This window comes from Equus quagga, chromosome 7, assembly GCF_021613505.1.
Source record: "Equus quagga isolate Etosha38 chromosome 7, UCLA_HA_Equagga_1.0, whole genome shotgun sequence".
Lineage (NCBI taxonomy): Eukaryota > Metazoa > Chordata > Mammalia > Perissodactyla > Equidae > Equus > Equus quagga.
This window is the reverse complement of record NC_060273.1, coordinates 62,856,084-62,877,704: the sequence shown is the minus strand read 5'-3', so window position 1 is coordinate 62,877,704 and position 21,621 is coordinate 62,856,084. Positions and strand designations below refer to the sequence as shown.

General features: G+C 41.4%; 1 protein-coding gene across 5 annotated transcripts in view; it reads right to left on the bottom strand.

Annotated features, from left to right (window-relative positions):
- Positions 1 to 21,621, bottom strand: part of EBF1 (EBF transcription factor 1) — a 381,707-nt gene that overhangs the window by 106,839 nt on the left and 253,247 nt on the right. For 3 of the 5 annotated variants that reach the window (XM_046668002.1, XM_046667997.1, XM_046667998.1), the window contains exon 8: positions 18,749 to 18,890. In XM_046668002.1, the coding sequence (XP_046523958.1) occupies positions 18,749 to 18,890 (142 nt within the window). The remainder of the gene's footprint in view (positions 1 to 18,748; positions 18,891 to 21,621) is intronic. The other 2 variants (XM_046668000.1, XM_046668001.1) reach the window with 1 other exon arrangement.

Sequence of the window (21,621 nt, the reverse complement as noted above, 5' to 3'; positions counted from 1 at the left end):
GAAACAAACAAATTAACAACACATTTGACAGTCTCCTCACCCAATGTGCAGCAGTCTCTGTAATACTTATGCTCTTGCTTTAACCTGAGTTCCCAGATTTATTTCTGCCTGCCTTTATTTTATTCATTAATTGCTTTATGCACTTAAGCGTTTTATTGTTTCTCAGGGTTTTTGTTTTGTTTTGTCTTGTTCTTGGTCTGCATTTATTGCTCCATCCATAGCATATCTAGGTATTACTTGGAAAGAATCATATATTATATATGACAAAAAAAAAAACCCTCCCCCCCATCGTGTGTGTATGTGTGTGTGAGATGATGTGTTAGTCACTTTGAAGAAAAATGTAACCCATGATATAGAGATTTCTCAAGACCAGAGGCAATTAAATCTATTAAATATTAAAGGAGGAGATTGAGAATTTCAAGTGTCTTTTTCATCCTTTGTTCCAAAGTAACTTCATTTGGCAAGAAAGCCCTTTGCTTTGACAACATTAATGGCTCTCACAGAAAAGTAGAAAAGGAAAAATTCCTGGTCACTAGATGGAAACCTAGACCCAACATCCATCGACATTAAGGCAAAGTTGACCTGGTGGGGATGTCTAGGTGTATCTAAACTTAGCGCAACAGCTAACTTCCAAACTATGCCATTTGTTAAATATAGACCCAGCCCAAATTGTATCTACTTCCTGTTTATTTTGCAGCTTTCTTATTCTATTCCAAGTTAGCAAAATTCCTGAACAATCAGTGGACAGAGCATCTGAGCAAGGGAAGGACAGAAATCCTAGTGCAACAATTGTAATCCAAACATTCCAAGGCAAACTCTATTGGATTTCTGAGTTTGCCTATCTGAGATGCAGATCTCTGTGCAGGTTCACTACACAGGGTTATTGAACAATTTAGCAGCGGAAAATCTTGACATTTTGATGTACCTGTAAATTCTAAATTGCACTTGAAAGATTCGTTGAAGGTTTCTTGATTTAATGACACGCAACACAGCATTGTTTCATAATATGCAAAAATTGTTTGTTAAAAACACTTGGGAAGCTCAGAATTTTATAACTCAAGGAAGTAAGAACGTATTGTTTTCTACCTCATGTTTGATCTGTCAAATCCAAAATTAAAATGTACAGAATATTAATCCTTGAGGAGCTAACGGCAAACAGTGCCATCAGCTTTATTTCTTTTCCATTTTTTCTCTCTCATTCTATGACTGCCAGCCATACCATTGCAAAGCAATGGGGAAAAATTATCATGGAGGCTGGGAGGATCCTCAAAATGAATTATTCATGGCTCCAATTGTGATATTTGTTGCAACAATAGTAAATTCACTTGCCTCTGATTATACAATAAGTAAATAACTCTTTTCTTCCTGACAAGGAGAACTTTCATGCACAAAATTATTTTTAGCTCAATTCTCCTTATTATCCTGTTGTAAGAAAAGTTCTAGATATGAAAGCCAGGGGAGAAAGGGAAATGAAAATAACTTTCCAAAAATGGACACCCAATATTATGAAAAGAGGAAACACTTTTCAGGTTAAAAAAAAGAAACAACATGTAACTGCTTCTTCAAGGAATACTCAAGTCTTTATTCACGAGCAATCTTCCTGGGCCTGGAAAATCATAAAGTCAAATATGAACAAGTCTAGTGGAAAATCTGTGACGTTAATCTTGGCTGGAGTCGTATTTTTAACAGGCCTTGAATGTGTGCGCCGGATTATCCAGATGGTCATACAGGAATCGGCCTGATAGGATTAAACCTTTATGCTGAACTCTGCTCCATCTGTTCGCCAAGGTTTGCCTTTCCTTATCTGAATATGAATTTTTAGCCTCCTCGTGTCTGGGAGCCGGACTAAATTCAGCATTAGAAACATAGATGCATGCAGATAATTTAACATTTCATTAGTTAGTCTTGGCTGATATCAGCACGGTCTTTTTCTAGAAAATATTTGTGCAAACAATTTTCCTAAGAAGAATTTAAAAGAATGCAGCACCTATTTTTTTTTGTTAGAGGGCTTTGTCTTTCTCCTCCTATTGAATTCTAGGACTCATTCAATTCACTGTCATACTAGGTGTTTACATTGATGTTTGTCCATAAAGACAGAAAAGGAAGACCTAGTATCCTCTGCAGAACTTGACTATAAGAGAGGTGATACATAATTCCGACTGGATGAATGATCCAAGCAGAATACATTCATGTATGTGTGTGTTGTTCTTTTTTTTTACGACAAGAGGATTGGTATTACTCATTATTTGATAAAATTTGCTACCACAGCTGTTTCTATCATTTTCATTACATTTTCTACATTTTTAAGGAAGCTTTGTTGAGCGGGTTGTAATTCAGAACTTCATCTTGAATGAAACAGGCTAATGTTCATTTCGCCCTCCTGTGCGCACATCCCCAGAAGCAGTGAAGTTAGCTATTTATCAGCTGGAAAAGCTGGTTTAGGGCAGGTTTCAGGACAGAGGCTATTAAGTGACCAAGAGGCCAGAGCCTGGTAGATGGTTCTGGGTTCCCAACCCTGTGACAAAAGGAGGAAGGGAGGGCTCTGACTGCTGGGCTCAGCAAAGCAGCTCAGTGTCAGAAACTTCTCAGGCAAACAAGGTACAAATGAATGAATAAGTTGCCTAAAAGAGGGATCTTTTAGAATCCTACTCAGTGGCTGGTTTACGGCAATGTGATCATTAGACGTGCTCCATGTAATGCTTCTGATGGAAACCACAAGAGATGGCAGCCTGCGAAGCCTTGTCCCTAAGAACACAGGATCCCGCTAGCAGTCTAGCAGGGCTCCATCAGCTTTCAGTCCTCTTGGTAATGCTGGCTCTTGGCTCTAATGCTATCATGAATGGCAGGGACAAGCTGCTCATGAAAAAATGTAGGCTTTACCACACACAGGTCTAGTTATTATATTTATCCAGTACCCTTGATTGGACAGTCAGGGGACAGAGAGCAGCAAAACTTCCCATTCGAGCTTAAGATGACATGCTTATTGGTACAAAAGTACATAAAACATCTTGCAAAACATACGTCTTTAGCTTCTTAAATGGACAAGGATTCTAATTGGGTGACAAGATTCCCGTTGGTTCTGGAAGTAGGTGATCCTAAGTGATGAATCCCTCTATAACTGATCTCTTGTAAAACGAACAGCTCACACACACAGCCCCAGTGTCTATTCTACATTTTATTCTAAACAAGGACACCTGACTGGATGTTCAATTCCATTACTTAAATCTGCTTTGCCTAATGCAGTAGCCACTAGCCATATGTGGCTACTGACATTTAATTTTTAACTAACTAAAATTAAATAAAAATAAAACTATTTTCTTAGTCATACTAGCCACATTTGAAGTGGTCAATAGCTACATGTGACTAGTGACTATCATACTGGACAGCACAGCAATAGAGCATTTCCATCATCACAGGAAGTTCTATTGGATACTGAGCTAAGAATCAGGTTTAAATACCTGACCTTGTAATTGATAAAGAATAATCAGAGCTACCATTTATGTGGTGCCCTCCATATGCCAGGAAATGTGCTAGGAATAATTAATCTCTAATCCCTCCAACAATGATCACAAAATCAAACACTCACAGAGCCAGACAGGAAGGTAAGTAAATAAAATGGGATACAGGCAACACAACAGGAGAGGTGGAGACTGTGGCTAACTGTGGGGTGTATGCCCCACCCAAAAGGAACACAACTTCTCAGTTTGACCTAATTGTGGCCATTTGAGAATGTGGGTCCAGAACTATCACCTCTTCTGAATAAAAAGAGGATTTGCAAACCCAGACTTTCATATTAAATGTTTTTCTTTTTAATTTCAAAGCAACAAATATACAGTTTCTTAAAGCACCATGCAAACCAAACTTAAATATGGCTTAGAGCTGGATTCAGTCCATGATCTGATCCACCAATGTGCAACTTCCATAAATCCTTAGAGGTCCAAGAATCATCTTTTAGTTACTAATTTCTGCAACTACACGACTAATACTGCCACTGACTCATCAAACAATAAATACAAACCACGACCACTATCAGTTCTGTTTCTGATTGTTTAAGGCCTCTCCCAAAACAACACAGAAGTCCCCAGCTAATCTTCCTCTACTATGCAGATTTTCTACAAGCAGTCTGGGAGACAAGCTCCTTGCTCCTGAAGGATTTCTATCGTCATCATGCAAGACAGCATAGATAGTGACTTTTTAAGGAAACCAGGTTTTGAATGCGAGCAGCATCTCAAAATCAACCTCGCCCAACCTTTAGTAATGCACAAGTCCTGCTTTGTGCTTTTCAGAATAGTAATGCTTATATTTCTCTCCACCGTTAAGGCTGCTACTGCTAACGTATTTGACTGAACTTTTATTATTGAGGGCCTTATCGTTTTGAGCCAGTTTCCTCTCCTCCCTGACACATTCAGTGACACTGCACTCCAGTGTTTGTTATAGCACAGATGTTTCCGTGGTGATGATTGGTGATGTCACAAGCACCGGAACATATATCATCAAATTTATCCAGACAGAGGAGTAAAGAAGAGTGGGAACTCCACTTCCATTTAAACTCCATATTGGACCGACTCAGCTTCCTCAAAAATTACTGTTTGGGGTCTGGTCTATTCTATCTGTATTGCAAAGAGCAAACACTCACGCTTGCCTGTTTGTGATTCATTTCTACTATTGGATTATTAATTATGTGCTAAACCCATCTACCTATCAAAATGCAGATTACTCATCCTCAGATGCCAGCTTTCAAAATATTACTGCCCTGCTCAAAAGCTTTCTGTCCTTTCCCTGTAACCTAGAGGATCAAGTCCACCCCCATAAGTCTGGTCAATTCTCCCTTGCAACCTCATTCCCACCTCTCCCAAACCGAAGGCAGGACTCAGCAGCAGCTAGGACCACTGGCTCTGGCTTCAGCAAGCCTCAGCTTACATTCCAGCTTCACCATTTACCAGCTGGGCAAATTATTTGTCTTAAGCCTCAGTTTCTACCACTTTGATTGGGAATAATAATTATAAGAGAATTCACCTCATTAGGTTGTTGTGAGGTTTACATGAGTTAATCTATGTGTCCAGAGTTCAGCACAGAGTAAGCCATGAATAAATGGGAGACAGAATGAAAAAGATGAGGAGTTGCAGGAGAAGGAGGAGGAAGATGAGGAAGAAGACAATGAAGATGATGATGACAGGCTCTCCAAATCTACTGTCTTCAAACATACTTTGCAAATTCCCACCATTTGTTTCTCAGGAAGGCTATACCACTCACTTCCACCCAGGCAAACAGCACTTTGCCAAAAAGACTGGACTTCTGCGTGAAGCTGTTTCTGTCTACCCCAGTCTACAGAACACTAACCCTTCAGCGAACCCCTCCATGTCTTGCCCACCCATTTGTCACTCCCTGCACTTTTCCTCGAACTTTCATCTTGATATATGTATGCATGTACGTGTATAGCTGGCCATGTATATATGTACACAAATCAAGCCAACTGTCAACACATCACTTACAGGCAGGGACCTCATTTATTCACAAACTGGACAGACAGTACTCTGCACTTAATAACTGAGAATTAACCAACAGTGTAAAGTTTTCAAAGGGTTTGCCCATACATTATCTCAATTATTCTTAATATCAACCCTGAGTAATAGCAAACATGTTATTCTAAATTCTACTTTACAAATGAGGTAACTGAACCTCAGAGACTCACTGAAACTTGAAACTTTGAGAGTCCACATTGGTTGATAAAGTCAAATATTTAAAACACCCAAACTACCCTTCAATTTTGGTACTTATCTAAAATTTCTGCTCAGTTTGGCTAAACTATTCACTTTAATCATGTAAATACAGCCAAAGTTCCATAAAATCGTAGTTGTGCAATTCCTTATTCCCAAGACAGAGGGTGGATATTTATTAACTTTATTGAATATTACTACTCTATTTCCAAGAAAGTTATTTTTCCCCTAAGACTCAGCCCCACATATGAATTATAGTAAAGTCTTTCTCTACCTTCTTCTATTTCCAAGTTGAAAAAATGTCATCCTAATGTAATACTACAGGTGCCAATTCAAACACAGCAACAGTGAAAATACTGCTAGACTTCTAGGCTCAGAAGCTTTTCCATTGTTACAAGTTGGGCTGCTAACCGCACGGTCAGTCGGAACGTCTGATACAAGCGAGAGTGGCACTATGAGGGCCTCCATTGCTAAAGTCAAAAGCAGCTTCCCTTCACTTTCATTCTCAGTCTGGACATTACCCTTCTTGGCGGTGTTCAGTACAGAATTTTGCACTGATTAAATAGGTTATCCTAAAATAATCCCTTAATTACATTTTCCCAACTCATTTTTTTCTTTTGAGCAACAAAGACTGGATTCCACAGGCTTTAGCTAACCAAATCAAGAAGAGTTTTTAGGATTCTGTCAAAGTTGAAAGGTAGAGGAATCTGAGGTCTGAATTATAGATTTGTTGTACCTAATAGTTACTAGAAAAGCAAAACTGGTTTGACGATTCAGCCAGAAGACTTTAGCAAAGAAGGACCAAAACTCTATTTTCTTCCTCTATTAAGAAAAGATATAATATACTGGACCTGCTGAGACACATTCCCCTCCACCATCCCACACATAAGACACCCAAAAACATCTGCCTCAGGCCCAGCACATAGTATCTGCTCAGTGTCTGTTGGCTTCCCAACTGTGCCCAAAAGAGAGGTAGACAAAGAATAATAAAAAATTAAAGAAAGTTCTTAATTTGCATCAACCATGTTAATTTTAATCATTCTTCTAAATAACAGCCAAAGCCTATTGCTATTTGTAAGTATTTTACGTGTGCTCATCTCTTGACATTTTTATTACTTTGTCCAAGGTGGATGAAAGAAACTGCTGTGTTGAGAAGAGGCCCCAAACCTGACACGGTCTGAGCCTCTGTCTCCATCTCTCCTGCTGCATGTCTCCCCAGAACTACGGGGAAGAATGTGGGTTCGAACAACTGGCATCCTGCTGACTGCAACTGTCAATTAAATAAGCAAGCAATACAGGAGCATATGTTCACACATAAAATATTGATTAATTTCACAGATTGGGATAAAAATATGTTACAACTTCGGTTCCGCTTTCATGCTTAGTGGTCAGATAAGCATTCGGCCAATTAAAATCTATTTCTGTGCCCTGTGGGCTGGAGAGTGTTACTTTTGTGTTTCAGTTTTCCTTTCCTTCTCCGGTTACCGTCTGGTTTCCCATGTCAGTGCCTCTGTTATGACTGACCAGCAACATACGTCTAGGCAGGATTTTAATTACTAGGTCATCTCCCAGCCAACTTGCCCAAGGCAGGCTGGCAGAAAAGTCCTACAATCCATGCCTCAGACTTTCTCTTGCTCCTCTCTAGGTAAATCTCCTTTTTTCTGAGGATGCTAAAATCATGCAGATGGCATCATATTCATCTGATAAGGACGATGATCACCTAATTTCTATAAAGTTTCTTTTCTGTCCACTGAGTATTTCAAGTTGCAGGGCTGGCACAGAGAGATTGAGATGGGGTGCCCGATAGCGTGACGTGATACCAGGATTTTTTATCTTAACCCAGAAAAGCACCTTCCCATATATCACTGCACATGCCAGCTAACGTACCCTGGGGATTTAGCATGGATCTGGCTTTTCAATTTGCCTTTGAGTAACGTCGTCAATTTGCCTCAATTGAAGCAGGAATTATATTACCTGATCAAATAGCAGGAGAATTTCTCTCCACCTCTGAAGTCCAGAGTGAGGGGATTAGCATTGACTAAACAGTGGGAAATAACAGTGGTGATGACCGCCTTGGGTCAGTTACTTGGAGGTCCAAACAAATGCTGCAGTTATGAAAACCTAACTCTTCTTCTGTTTGACCACAACCAAATCTTTGAAGGATGGCCTCGGTTTCCCTCACTTGCTAATTGAGGAGAATAACAGTAGTGTCCTCCTATGGCGTTAAAAGCATTAAAAGAGATGATACAACATGCCTAGGCTGAACCCGATGGGTAGCAAATGCTCAAAGGATGCTATCATAACAGCAAAATCATCACCACCCAACACTGGTCTAAAAGCTAGCATTTTACTGGGCAAAGAGCTCTGTAAACCTGTGACTAAGAAAAAACACTGAACCCATATCTTCAAGTCAACCAACCAAAGAGAAACCAACTTGTGGGAAATTTCCAAATTTATTTTCTGAAAAATGGATCTCGGACCTATGCCACCTTGCCTATTAGCCCTCCTCCAAGCTCTAATATTTTGTCCCTATGTGGAATTTTGAACATGCTTTCCTCTCTGCCTAAAATACTCTTTTCTCTTTGCTTGACAAAATCCTACTAATTCTTATTTTAAATTTTAAAAGTGTCCCTGAATCTTCAGACTTGCCTGAGTCCCTTTATTTAAAGCTCTCTTAGTAGTCTGGATTTCTCCTTTACAGTGCTTACTACTGTTGCAATCTAAGTAATTCTTTGTGCAATTATTTGCTTAATATTGACACATAAATATGCACAAACACGTGACTATATACCTCATAATGTCAACAGCTGTCTCTGCTTTGTTCACTTCTGAATCCTTATTGTCTAACATAATAGGCAATCAATAAATATATGCTAAATAGATGAAGAATTGAATGGCTGAATGAACAGGTAAACGAACTAAAGAAGAATCAGCAGCACTGTTAAGATTTTAAAGAACACAACAGAGCAGCTTAAAAGTTGAGAAGTCTTCCAGTGGTTACTAACAATCGTCACTGCACCCACACTGGGCTTCCTCAGTGGATTAGCAGTGGCTCCATGGGAGCCGGTTTCCTAGGCTGATCTGGTCCCCATTCCAGCAGCAGGCACGCCACTCTCTTGGGGGTTAAAATTAGCACCAGTAAGCTCCCCCTGCAGTGGGCTCTAATCATGCAAGGGCCCAGGTGGATCTTGCTGACAGATGTTAAGGTTAGAAGGAAGGGTAGCAGCCAGATGAGAAAACAGAACCACCCCCTTCCGGAGGTACCAGCACTTCCTGTCTTTAGGCCTGGCTGGTTCCTGCCTGCCCTGCCCCTCCCCCATGCATCAGTTTCAACACAGTTGCTGCTCTTTCTGTCATTTGAACTCAAATCCTATCTCAGAAATTGATGGGCGATCCTGCCCCTGACAACACAATGTCAGCTTTGCTCAGTGTCCAGCTGGTTCCGTATATATTATCATAATGTGCTGCCTGGGTGGACCCTGGCTGATTCTCTCCCCTGACTCGAATCCTCCTTTCCACACTAATTTCTGCTCTCTGATATGCAGACACTACTTGTTTAAAAATAAAAACAAAGTTAACAGCTCAGGAGACGTTTTGATATTTTAAATCCTATGAGGACACTAAGTCTATTCTAATGGTAAACTGAGCTAAAAAGGTTTTCTTCTAAAAAACAATATTTGACCCTTTAAAAAAAAAACGTTTCCCAGGTCCTACACTGTTTCCTGGTGACTTGAAAGAATTATTACTTCCCTCAACCCTTAAGCCCTCTAAAAGAGTGTTTCCCAAACTTCAGTCCTGACTTTGCTCCATGCCAGTACCATTTACACTACGACTTACTTAATATTATTTAGTAGCTATTTTTGTTTGGATAGACTTACTTTTTCTTACTTTTTCTAAGCAATAACAGCTGTGAGATCACGACTTTGGAAAGCTTTGTAGTTTTTTGCTTATGCATTAAGATAGACATATAACTATTTAAAAAAATTTTTAATGTTTTTTCCCCTCTATCACCTGAAACCATCTCACATACTGCATGAGAAATCTAGTCTAAAAGCTCACTGCCAACCATCCAGTGGGTTCAACACTCCCCTGTCTCAGCTGAGGGAATTCAAAGAGAAGGACGCAGGGCCAGAGCTACCTAAGGCACGAGGGACTGTGTATGCCGCACTTTGTGGCTTGGCCAGGCCTCCCGGAACCCACTGTTAATCTCCTGCAGAAATGCCCACGGTGAAGGGAAGTTGGCTTTAGATCTGTCCTGTGGAATGACCGTTACCTTGGCATTTCGGTGGCCACTCACCAGGGCAGTGTGTGTGTAGCACTCAGGAGACAGGAGACCTCTCAGAGAATCAGCTGGGTTCAAACAAGGAATCACCGGGGCTTAAACAACTCTACTAAGTACCCCCCTTTAATAGATGAGGAAACTGAGGCCCAAAGAACTCAGAGCACACACTCAAGGTCATGTAGCAAAGGTGGCAGTGTTCCGTTTTTATTTATTTCTGCATGTATAACTGAAAATGTTCAAAGAAAAATGTTTCAAACCCACTCCTGGCCACTGCCCCTAAATATTCTCATCTTAAGAAGATTTATGACCAGTACACAGAAGCTTCCATCTGCATATTTGCATCACTTGAATCCTCTCAAATTCTCAAGTGAGGGAAGCTCCTGTGGTAAGTAAGTAGATAGAGTCCCTTTGTTTGGACCCATCAGCGAGGCAAATAGACACAATTGGACTATGATGCTTTTGTAACCAAATATAAGATAAAAATTAAAATATATATATTAAAAAAATATAAGACAAAAACATTCTGTTGTTTCCGTCCAAAATATACGCAGAAAGCACACTCTCCCCCAACTGCTCCCTCCCCCACGCACACACTTGTGCTTATTAAAATAAGTTAGGTGTGGTGCCTTATTTATTAGGTCACACAAAATACCAAGTACTGGAAGTTTCCCACAGTTGACGGGTTTGTCAAGAAATTCATCTAAGAAAACAACCTTCCCAAATCCAAATCAGGAGCAAGAGGTTTAGTAACCCTTCAGTGCCCTGACAAGGAGCCTGTTAGTATCCTAGCAGTTGCTAACTCAGTCTTGCCCGTTTTCTCGTGGTCTCCTTCCTTACCTTGCATATGCGCCAAGGCACATATGATCAACAAATGATTTCTACAGAGATGAATTAGAACAACCTTGTAAATAAATAAAATATTACCAGCCTCCTTCTTATCTTGCCAGCCCCCTAGAGAAAACATACCAGTCATCAAATAAAATCAGCATTTTCTTTATTTGACTAGTAGAATGTGGTATAGCTAGGAGGGAAAAATAGATTACTGAAGGAAAATGAACTATAAGGTAAACATACAGAGTACGATCATTAAAAAAAAAACAAAAGACACGCTCTTGGCTAACTTTTGAAAGGTCTATTTAAGATACTAGTATAATTGCTTTACTTGTACTGAGAAAAAAATAAGAACTAGTGGGGTTGGAGATGGAAAGAATTTTAGCAGAATGCATAGAGCGAGTAATTGAGAGTATATGCTCTCTTCATTGGAACCCTGATCTACTTCTTTGATGTGCAACTCTGAGCAAGTTACTTAACCTCTCTTTAGCCTCAGTTTCCTCATCTTTACAATGGGTGCCTAGCACTATGTGCCTAGCACAGCATGGGTTCAATGAGTATTTATTGTCATTAGACTTAGTACTACCATTACACAGAGCCATGTGGTTAGGCAGACCTGAGACCAAGTCCCAGGTCCAATTCTCATTAGTTTTGTGGCTTTGGGTAAGCTACTGATGCTCTCTAAACCCCAATTTTCTCATCCATAAAATGGGGATAATAATTGTTATAGCTCGTCAGGTTTGCTGAAGGATTTGATGACTTGATGTAAGTGAAATGATTACCACAGTGCTGGCACATAGTAAATACTCCATAAATGTTAGCTGATAATAGACAAAAAATGACAATAGCAATAATAATAATAATACATATTACTACCTGGCCTGGTCACCATTAAGCAGGGCAGCACAGTCTGAGCACTATTTCTCTTTTGTCAGCAATGCTGTTGGTGTCATGTTTGAATAAGGATAACACAGATCACCTGCTTAGCAGTGACCTATGGCTCATAAACTCTTCAATCTGCCTGACACTGAGAGCTTGCTGGCTACCAGGTCCCCAGTGTTAAAATTTCTGGTGTTACTTGCTTTTTAGATTATTCAGGGGATACACTGAAAACCAGTCTTTGCTTACATGCTTGTTCATTACCTTGACTACTTGCTGCATCCTTTCTATTGCAAAGGAAGACAAAAGACATCTTCCCCACCGCTCAAAGAAAAAGGCCTGATCTGATGCTTGAAAATCTAGGGCCTTCATGCTCTATTTTATGACAAATCTGGATATTCTCAATCCTAGTGTTCTATTCTTGCAACTGTCTTCCTTTTTCAAGTCGGTAAATCAATTGATAAGATATAATATGCCACCATCAGTAACACAAGATGCTGCTGCTATTTTTCTACTTAACCTGGACCCTTCACCAAGATGCTCTTGCCTAAGAGGGCCTGGCTAGACTTCTACACCTAAACCAGTCACACGAAGTCACACAAATGGACGTGCAGTCACGTCCAGCATACCATGGGCAAGTGCAAAGAGCACTAAATGGATTTTGAAAACTAGCTCTGTGAGGGTGAGCAGGTTAAATTCCCTCTCCATGCCTCAGTTTCCTTCTCTGGAAAATGAGGAGGGGTACTGATGACCTTCTGTGCTTCAGTGGCTCTTCACTCAGCCTGAGCTGTGACTGCCCATGGTGAGAGGGGAGAAACAAATTTGGAGGGTACATTTCTCTCTTGTTTAGTTTCTTTTCACTCACCAATTTTAGTTTTTTTGGTTGGAGTTAGACACGTAATATACATTTCCTAGGTCAAATAAAGCAGCAGCCCTCCACTCTGAAGGTCTTAAAAACGGAAGTCTCCATAAGTTCAAAAAGAAGTCAATAGGTAAACTCTTTCTAAGCTACTTCAGAAAAAAAGCGTATCAATAAGCCAAAACCATCTGGAAAAAGAACTCTCAAAATGTTTGACTTTCTTCCTATTTTGAACACATGCGCTATTGATAGAATGAGGAGTGATCACGGGGACAGCTCGGAAGCACAGCCAACTCCCTGGTGAGTTTCCAAAGGCCAGTAGGGAAGGGCAAAGTTATAAGCAACTCAGAGCAATCTCGCCCTGGGCTTTCCTGACACACTGGGAGTCCCTGTAATTGAAACTGAGCTCATCAAAGCCCTGCTTGGCCCCCCACACCATTTCACAATTGCCACCGACCACAGCCAGAGTGTCCCATGTGCGCTTGCATGATCTGGCCCTCAGCAGCCACCCCACCCTCATCTCCTGCCACCCTCTCAGTGGCTGGGAGCAACAGCAGCCATCCCAGTCTCCTTTGGTTCCTTAAACTCACCTAAGCAAACAGCCTTTGCACAAGCTGTTCCCTCTGCCTGGAAATTTGTTTCTTTCCCCTTTGCCTGGTGAAAACTTATCATCTTTTAGGTTATGGCATAAATGTGATTTCCTCAAAGAAGGCTTCCCTGACACCTCACTCCTCCCCACTCCTTTCACGGTCCTCCTTTTATGCACAACTCTAATAAGTTAGTTGTAAATTTTGTTTAATATCTTTCTTTTCCATTTGCATCATAAATTCTGTGAAGATAGGAACTGGATCTGCCTTGTGCTATTGTGCACCTAACTTGGTGTCTGGCATGTGATGCTTCGTATGAATGAATGGAGAAAGGAATGATTTGAAGTCCACCTTCCTGACCTTATTCCTTGGCTGGAGATCCAAAGAAAGGGCTATCCTAGAAACAGCCAATGGATTTCTCTGTTCTCCTAAAGCCCTGCTTCTCCAAAGACACCTCCTAAAGGAGGTGCCCGACAAGGGAAGGCACATGTCAATGGCTTCAGTTCAGAGCATTAAAGAAGAGTGCATGCTAAAAGGTGGTCTAGAGATGACCCAACCCAGCTCTCACTGAACGCATACAAAACTGAGGCCACAGAAGCAAAGTGACCTTCCCAGAGTCACACAGCTAGTTAATGGCAGAGTCGGGACCGAATCCAGCTCTCCAGTCAGACAGTCCGATCCTCCTTCTATTAGATCCAACTGATGTTTACTAGCCACTTCTTAGGGCCTCATTACACAGAGGGGAGAGGTGGGGGCCTCTTCTTTCTACTGGAAGCTCCATGCTGTCTCTCAATTTGAAGTAATCTCCCCAAGCCTGAACCATCTCTCTCCACATGTCCTTAAAACAACAAATTTAAGTGCAGCTGGGCACAGGGAGTCAATGGGGCTGCTGGATGCCCAGGGGCGACCAACAGAAGCAAAAACTGCTTTCGTCTGGAGCAAAAGGATTAAAGAAGGTCAAATGCTAAAGAGCAAGAATAACACCATATTGTCAGGGACAGCTGGAAGGGGACACGACAAGGGAAAGGTCAGAGCTAACTGGTGGTGGTGAAAATCTGATTCTCTTTCTCTAACACCGTAATTACAGCAAGGAGATGGGCCCAGTGATTCTATCAGCACTCTTTATTCTACGAAGTATTTTTAGTTTGACCAAACCCCACTGTCATTTTTATTTGTTTTATTTTGGGATCCTAACACGTTTACACTTCACGTCTCTATCTTTATAATTACTTTGAAGGGAAATTCAATTCATTCACATCTGATGCCCACAAAAGCTAAATTTCAATCATTTTCCATTTTTAAAAAGCGAGGGTGTTTAAAACATCTATATTTGAGCCAAGAAACTAAGTAGGACCTCAAGTCAGAACTCATGAACGTTAAAATATTCATCTTCTAAAAACTCTTGATTAGTAGTTCTACTGATTTTTCAAATAAATATGAAGGTTGGACAAATTCATAACAATTTTTAAAGAACCCTAAATCTGGAAAACACCAGAATGAGGCCATAACCCCACTCCTGGAAAGGGCACCTACTGACGGCTGACTGAGTTCTCTGACCTACTCGGATTTCCCAGTGATCATGGAGGAGGCAAGTCCTCCAACAGTCCAAAAGGGGGAGAGAGAGGGAGGAAGGGAGAAAAACACACACATGCCAAAATTAAAAAAAAAGAAAATGTCCCCTAAAAAAAAATGAGCATTTAAACTGCTTGTCAGACGGCTTCCTGACAAAGCCACTAGAGTGTCTTCACAGGCATTTGCATAAATGCTGCCGGTGAGTTCACCATAGCTGCTCGCGCTAACGGTACATAAAGTAATTTAGTCACTTCTCCCGGCATTCTGTGTCAGAATGATGAGCACCGGCACTTTGCCTTGTTGCATATTAGATCATTAGATAATAAGGTGTCAGCTCATGCAAGCTGACAGGGTCCCTGCACCATAGCTTTGCAAGGGCACCGAATTTTGCCACAGGGGGAAAAAAACAGAGAAACTGATGCTACAACTGGCCTTAAATTCAAGTAAACACAACCTGAACCTCAGGAGAACAAGGACAACATCAACACTCTCAGAGTCCTTTCAAGATCTCCAGCACACAGTCCCCAGGAATTTGCCAAAGTGATGGGAAGGCAGGGTGGGCACACAAACCAGGGTTGTGCGTTACCCCGGCTGGCAACAATTCAGCATCTTTGGCCCCAAGCCTATGCTTTTCCAAAAATCAGAACCCTGAGAGTAAGTTACCTTCTAAGGTGGCGTCTCTCCACAACTGTACATCTTCCATAAAGCTATTGCTTAGAAAGGAAACCTCACTAGCCTAAACTCTGCCATAAATATCCAGCCAAAGAAAATCTCAGTATTTATGAATGAAGAAAAAAATAGTGGGGAGAGCAATTACCATGAGCTACAGCGTGCCAGGATTCACCCTCTTTGGACCATGCAAGATTCTCTGAAATAAATTTGCCTTTGTCAACTCTCCTACTTGAAATACAGGCACAGTTATTCCAGCACAGAGGTTTGAGAGTCTGTGGGTCACACAGGGAAGACTGCATGAATGTAAAGCATGGTCTCTGTTTCTACTTATATGCAGAAAGATGAGCCCCGAAAGGGAACTTTCCTCCAACTGTCTGACAAGCAGGATATAAATAGAGATGTGCAGAGCAGCTCAAAATAATTCAGGCTACCTGTAAATGAGATGGTAAAAAGTCCAGAATGAGGAAAAACGAAGGCTCCTACAGGTCACCTAAGAGGTGACAATACTTGGCAGTCTCAACGTGCAGCAGCTGTTTGAGGTGGGGGTGGGAGAGTGGAGGTGCTGCAGAGTGAGGATGTGATTCTGGAAGTCTTAAACAGAGCAGTTTTTAATAAGGCTTTTCAATGGCAAGATAAAGCATTACCAAGCCCCATGATCAACATGAATTAGCATCACTCCCACATATCACCATGAAAGAGCCCAACAGTCACCCTTTGCTGAGTAGATATTTATATATGATCTTGAAGTGTCTGAATGAGTGGGTGGTTATGTGTGGTTGGTTGATTCATTCTGCAGAGAAGCAGATTTCCATGTTACTATCATTACAAAGAACTTCAATGTGTTTACCCTTTTATTCCTCTGGAGAGAAGTGAAGTAAGGCTTTGGCGAGAGGAAGGTCCCCAAGCCAAAGGAGATAGGACATACTCATGTACCCATGTCCTCAGTGATGGTTAACCATTAATAAATAGAGAAACGTCATCATTTTCTTGAATAATCTACTACTAATAGCATGGCCATTTTTGGACTGGTAAAGTGGAGCAGAAGAATAAAATGCTGTCTTTAAAACTTAGAACAATATGATATCCCAACTGAAATATTAATATGTACACCTAGAACTGAGTGTATTTGAGCTGGAAGGAAGCTTAGAGACATTCTGGTCCAGAAATCTCAAAGTGTTAGCCTATGGCTGTATTCTTTCTAAGTGACTTCCCTCCTCCCATCAGGGTTTAAAAATTTTGTAATTAGTTACCAACAATGAAAAATTAGCAGATGTTTACCTTTTGCCAAATTGGAACATCTGGCCCCACTGGGCTCTCATCCCCCTTGGTGACAACTAGCTGGGGCTGGGGGCAGCAGAGCATGTACCTGCCCTTCTTCCGCAGTCTCCACCCAGCCCACTTCCCCTATGCACGTGACCTGTCGCCACCCAAGGCACACATTTTTTTTTAACCCCTTACAGATCATCACCTTCTTTTTACCAAGAAGAAAACTAAGGATCCCAAAGGGTAAATTGACTTGTCCAAGGTCACACAAAAGCCAGAGGTGAAACTCAGAATTGAATTTAGGTTTCCCGGCTCCTATTTGAAGACTCTCCCCCTGCATCATGTTGCAAAGTAACGTTCCTGACCTCCATGACCTAGAGGTGTCCTTTGCAGCAGGCTGTTTTTTGCTGGTTTGCGTCAGGTTTTTTCAGTGGGGGGATGATTTGTGTGGCCCCATGCGCTCTCTCACTGGCTTCCCAAGGGCAGGAATGGGATCTGGGTGTAGTCTGCGCTTGGAGCACATTTTGAAGCTGTGAACTCATGACTGGCAGATTTCAAACTGACAGTCAGGTCTGTCCGGGGCAGGACAGTAACCACTGTAACTAAGCCGCCACAGTCAAAAACAAGATTTCAGTTTTTAAGCCAGCACTCTAAACGGTGCCCACTAAGTATTTACCTATTTTTTCCTCTCCCTTTCACTTAAACACTTCTAGTCATACAATGCCTTAAGTGACTCCAAAGATATTAAAAAGGCAACATTACTGTAAAGTGAGGATCAGAATAATTTTAAGTACAGGAATGGAACTAGGAATGTAATCATGAGCAGGTGTTTCAAATGGCCTCCTGCAAAAAGTAATATCCATTCATCTCAGCACTAATGAAACCATAAAGAAGCAGCTTTTGAAAGATGATGGTTTACTTTAAAAAGACTGTAAAACTGGATGTGGTGAAGAATCCCTTCTCAGAGTGTTACATCTGGCTAATTAATAAAAAGTACAGTTTATGTGTTCCTTAAGTGCAGAAAAAAAAATCAGGCAAAAATAATGACAGTGGTGTGTTTATTTTTAAATTGGGATGCTGGCAGGAAAGGGAGATTTCTACCTTATGAATTATATCATGGACAGCCCATGGCCCACGGGAAAATCAGGCAATTGGGGGGTAATTTGTGTGGTAGTGTGTTTTTAAAAGAATCCTGCTGACCTAGCAAACTGGAAAGTGAAGTGGGGAAATGAGTTAAGAGTTTAATTTGAAGGAGATTAGAGAAAATCTAGCATGGTGACTGGTATCCAGTAGAGTCTCAGTTGCCGTTTCTTGGATGGATGGAAGGATGGATGGATGGACAGACGGAAGGATGGACACATTACATATACATGTAGTATAGAAACATTCAGACGTACACTCAATTTAGCCCATGGTTCCTTTGAGTGGCTTTCACTTTCCTTGATTCAAATGTTTATCTGGTTTCCTCCAGTCCTCTCAAAGGCACCACTGCTTAACTATAATTCTCAAGATAAATGTGATTTCTCCCCACCAATGTCTACCTACAGAAATCAAGCTCTATCATGTCATGATAAGGGTAGGGGTATGCACAGGGCAAGAGAGGGATATCTAGTTTGGGCTTCATATTCAGAAAGCACCTCCAACCGTCTTTTGGACTTTATCTCCAGTTAAGTTAAACATACAGTCACAGAGATACATCAGCAGGATCGTAAAGAGAATGGAGTTCGTTATACAACAAGGTCAATTGTAAACTCAAAATGTACCATGATTTTTGCTACTCTGCTTTGGCCTCTCTTTATTTTTTAGTTAAGTGGGTGCTTAAAATAAAGCAGGGGTCCAGGTCTCCCTTTGTCTCTCAACTAGAAGGAAGGATACACATCAGCCATTTCCAGTGTAGAGAGTTGTGCAACAAGAAAGGCTGGACCTCAAAGATATCTTCCTGCCTCTCAATACTCAGCATCAATATTGTTCAACAGAACATTTGAAATTTGAAACAGAGCAGACAATGTGGTGGAGTTGGAAGAAAGAAACCAAATAAATTCACAGTTAAAGTAGCAATGCCAACCAATGAAAATGATTCGCCTACCATGTTCCAGATAAGAGGGCGTACCTTCCGAGGGGTCAAGCCTCCGAGCCCTCCGCCCATGCTTGGAGTTATTATGGACAAACATGTTATCAGAGACTGCCAGGACATGGCCATCCACATTGACTGTCGTAGACACCACGACCTGGAGACAGAAGAGAGAAATGAATGAACATTTTAATATAAAAGCATGGAGGGTAATAAACTCAAGTTAAATAAATAACAGCTGGGAGCTGAAGAAAATTGCATAGCTATTTCACATAATAACTGGTGCTTATGCTGTACAAGTCTAACAAGAGGAGCTATTGATGAGTGGGTCTTTGGCATGGAACGCTTTTGATGCAGTTTTAAGTAAAATTGCACAGTTTATAGTTATACAGCAGAAGGTACACTGTTAACCATAATTTTAACAAGAGGATCTTTATTAGCATATTTTTTTTACACAAGGATGGTTGTGTTTCACCTAAATTACCCTTCAGTTTAGACACTGAAGCAGATATCACAGTTGATCATGCAAATAAAAATCTTTTGAATCTTTAAAATATTCCCCCCCCCCCCCCCCACTGTGTCAGGGTGAAGAGGATAGAGAAATGAAAAAGAGGAATCACTGAGAGTCGGGATACAGCTTTCTCTCCTGGATGTCTTTCGGGGGTTTCTTGCACTTTTTTCCTTCCCACATTAGTTCAGTAAATGAGACCAAAGCCCCCCTTGGCACCATCCCCAACCCACGAGACCCCTGCCCCCCACTCCTCCAGCAAAAGAATTCCTGCTAAGTGAGGGTCTTAGGTCTGTGTTTCAAAGCCAAAAGAAATGGTGGCACTGGCCCAAAGTACAATTCAGATACCCTGCCATCTCATAAACTGACTCCTCTGAACCCAGCTTGCCAGAAGGGACACAGGCAAGGTGTTTTCTCAGAGAACTTTCGACTAAAACAATGAGAAGAAATGACCTACACTTCTCCTTATATTAAATGGGGGAGAGGATTAAAACCGAAACCCACAGAGATATGTTTATTCATGTGACCTCTTACAACCAAATATAATAATTGTCTGTAATTGCAGCTTCAGCTCCCACCTCATGCTTTGACACGGGAAACAGCAATCAGCCAGCTCCCGTTTAATCCACCTATTATGTTGACTAATTAACTTTGCTCGACAGTTTATTTCTTCCTCCATTATCAGCCCCTGTCAGCCGCAAGCACCCCGCAGCATAGGGGGGACCTCAGGCTCTTTGATTGATCACCGATAGATTGACATGCAGATTAATTTAATTAGAATCACCTCACTTGAGAAATGAAAGACAATGGCAAGAGGGCTAATAGATCTGCTCTCATAATGAGGCGAACCTCCAGAGCCAAGGCTGAGGATTTCTGATTTATTTTGCTCAATTCCCCAGTTGCTTGGAAAGACTCTCGCTTTAATTGTTCTTGGTTTTGAGAGGCATTAGCCTCTGAAGAGGCGAAACGCTTTACAAGGACTGGCACATACTGAGGCCCCAGTTTCTGAAGAAGACTTTTCTCCGAGTTGGCGAAAGCGGCACTGCCTTCTAGCGTCTTGGGCAACGCGATGGTGTCCTCACCAGAGTTGGGCAGAGGGGAAAATACTGGGCCTTGGCCTATGCCTGCAAATTGTGTGCCCTATATGGCAAACGGGCCTCTCCGAAGACCCTCACCCCCAGCAATCGTGGCCATACTCAAAAGTTCCACCGTCACCTTCTTTGACCTACACGCATCTCTGCAAAATATGGCGGATTCCCTTTCCACCGCCTCAAAGATGGAGAAGTGCAAGCTGGAAACGCACTGCCGCTGATACTATCACGGGGTTGAAGTGATTTTATTTGATTCGACTTGATTATTTTGGATTTGTTTTTTTCTTCTGGGCCCTCGCCTCTGCCCACCAGATGACCAGCTCCCTATACCAAGCCCCTTGCCTCTCTCAGCCCCGGATGCAGAAGTCAGGAAACAACGGCACATCGTCATCCAGCCCTGGGGCCTCCCTTGGATTAATGCAGGGGAGAGCTTCTGTGGGGTCCCCGCAGGGCTCCCTCAGGGTCCTCACCTTGGCTCCCTGAAGGACCTGAGCCCTCTTCTGATTTTATTTTTTAACTCTGTTTTATTAAAATGTAAAGTAAACAAGTGAGAGTCCGTTCAGGGACTCAGGGTATTCTCCTTAGTCATTGTGAAACCCAAAATTCCAGCCAAGGCAGGTCGTTCGTGGGAGGACCTGGTAAGTTCGAAGCAGCACTTTGCAAAGTGGTTTTCTCTTTCTTCATGATTGACCAACCAGATCTGACACATTCTGAAGCTTGCGTGTATGCCTCATCAATTGCAGGTGAATTTAAAAGGAGGAGGAGGAGGAATAAGAATGGTCTATTCTTTTATTTTCAGAAGTACTGTGTGTAGTGGCAGAGTCCATATTATTTAAGGCAAAGGAAACTCACTTTTCTTTTTAGTTGGTGAGATGACTTCGTGGGACATTTACAATTATATAACAAAGCTGGGTCTTTCAAAGAAATTTTGATTTACTACTAGACCACAGTTGAGTGGTCACTGGAGTCGTTAGCTGAAGAAACTATAAAAGGAATCCCAAACGGTATCTGTTTCCAGTGTCAGGAAATACAGAAAGTGGTTATTCTAGATGTCTGTCTTAAGAGAAAAAAAAAGCAATGACAATTCACCACGCACCTGTAAGACAAAGCACTAGAGGCTTAAGGCTTAAAATATTCGGTATCGTTTAAAGACATTGTCATCTAATTCCTACACTGAAAAAAAATGACAAAAACGGTTAAGAAAAAAAACATATATATATATACCCTATGTGTTTTTTGCTTGGCAGAGGATTACAGAGACCACATGTGTGACAGAATCATTTCATTGA